Here is a 1,785-nt window from a genome sequence, read left to right on the forward strand (position 1 = left end):
TGTTCGGGAGGGAAAACAAGTGACAGGCTGAGCAGTGACCACCACCAACAAGGGAATCGAATCACAGCCTTACCTCAACTGCTCTCAGTCCTGGATTTAAAGAAAAAGAGTAAACATTTGGCATTGAAAACTTTCCCTGAAACTCAAAACCCCTGATGGATCAAAACCGTGATCATCATTTGGACCAATGGGAATTGCAACAACCAAGTCTATGCTGGATCCTCGGGTTGTGACTCTGTATTTTTCTACTCTGATTCTTTCTTTTCCCTTATAAATTTTCCTAAGTGTTTCTTTTATGCTTTTTTATTACTAGAGATAAGAACCAAAATGGCTCCAAACCTGCTTTACATGGCAACCAAATTGTTCTAAAATAAACCCTACACATATATATTTATGAACAGCCATCATTTGCTGTCCTTTCACTCTAATCTGCCCCACGGAATCGATAAATGAGAACCTGGATCACCCTCACCTTCAGGACGGGTCAGAACAGATGCCAGACATGGGGGAAGCTTCTGGAAGCTGCTCACAGAACCCACTCCTGGAGTCCTCCCTGCTACCAAAACCCAATACACTGCCCAGCATGGATCACTGGGAACACGGATCACTAGGGCTGTGCCCAACATGGATCACCCAGAACGTGGGTCACCAGGTCTCTTCCCAACAAGGGTCCTCCGAAGGGTGATGGAGTTGGAGCAGCGGACGAAGCTCCTCCCATGCTCCCCACACGTGTAGGGCCTCTCCTTGGTGTGGACGTGCTGGTGGGTGATGAAGGTGCAGCTGTCACTGAAGACCGTCCCACATGCCCCACACTTTTAGGACTGTTGCCTGATGTGGATCTGCTGGTGGCGGATCAGGTTGGAGCTGACGTTGAACCTCTTCCCACACTTCAAGCACTTGTAGGGCCGTTCCCCCGTGTGGATCTGCTGGTGACGAATCAGGTGGGAGCTCTTGCTGAAGCTTTTCCCACATTCTAAGCACTTGTAGGGCCGTTCTCCAGTGTGGATCTTTTGGTGGCAGGTCAGGCTGGAGCTCTGGCTGAAGCTTTTCCCACATTCCCCACACGTGTAGGGCCGTTCTCCAGTGTGGACACGCTGGTGGGTGATGAGGTTGGAGCTCTGGCTGAAGCTCTTCCCACAGTCCCCACATGTGTAGGGCTGTTCCCCTGTGTGCAGGTGCTGGTGGGTGAGGAGGGCAGTGCTCTTGCTGAAGCTCTTCCCACATTCCAAGCACTTGTAGGGCCGTTCCCCCGTGTGGATCTTCTGGTGGCAGATCAGGTCAGAGTTCCGGCTGAAGCTTCTCCCACATTCCCTACATGTGTAGGGCCGTTCCCCGCTGTGGAAATTCTGGTGGGTGATGAGGTGGGAGCTGTGCCTGAAGCTCTTCCCACATTCCCCACATGTGTAGGGCCGTTCCCCAGTGTGGATGCGCTGGTGGGTGAGGAGGTGGGAGTTCCATCTGAAGCTCTTCCCACATTCCAAGCACTTGTAAGGCTTCTCCTGAGTGTGAAACTGCTCAGGGACCACCAGGTCAGAGCTCTGGCTCAAGCTCTGGCCGCCTTCCCAGCACAGGGTGAGTCTTTCCTCCTCGAAGCACCGTGGGCTGGCTTTGGAGTCCCTCCTCCTAGGGAATGTCCGGGACTTTTCCTCCCCGGTGCCTTCCTGTGCCCTGGAGCCATTCAGAACAGCCTCTCCCACCAGGTTCTGCTGGGGGGATTTGTCCTCCATGCTCTCCGTCCTCAGCTCGGGGCCTGGGGCAGGAAGAAAGGACAGAAAGGGGATTTGC

General features: G+C 53.3%; 1 protein-coding gene across 1 annotated transcript in view; it reads right to left on the reverse strand.

The window, feature by feature from the left end:
- Positions 1-310: 310 nt before the first annotated feature.
- Positions 311-1,785, reverse strand: part of LOC108506529 (gastrula zinc finger protein XlCGF52.1-like) — a 7,779-nt gene continuing 6,304 nt past the window's right edge. Inside the window, 1 exon segment of the mRNA XM_017833624.1 lies at positions 311-1,750. Coding sequence (XP_017689113.1) covers positions 630-1,750 — 1,121 coding nt within the window. The 3' untranslated portion in view covers positions 311-629.

Source organism: Lepidothrix coronata, unplaced genomic scaffold (genome assembly GCF_001604755.1).
Source record: "Lepidothrix coronata isolate B3197 unplaced genomic scaffold, Lepidothrix_coronata-1.0 Scaffold219, whole genome shotgun sequence".
Classification (NCBI taxonomy): Eukaryota; Metazoa; Chordata; class Aves; order Passeriformes; family Pipridae; genus Lepidothrix; species Lepidothrix coronata.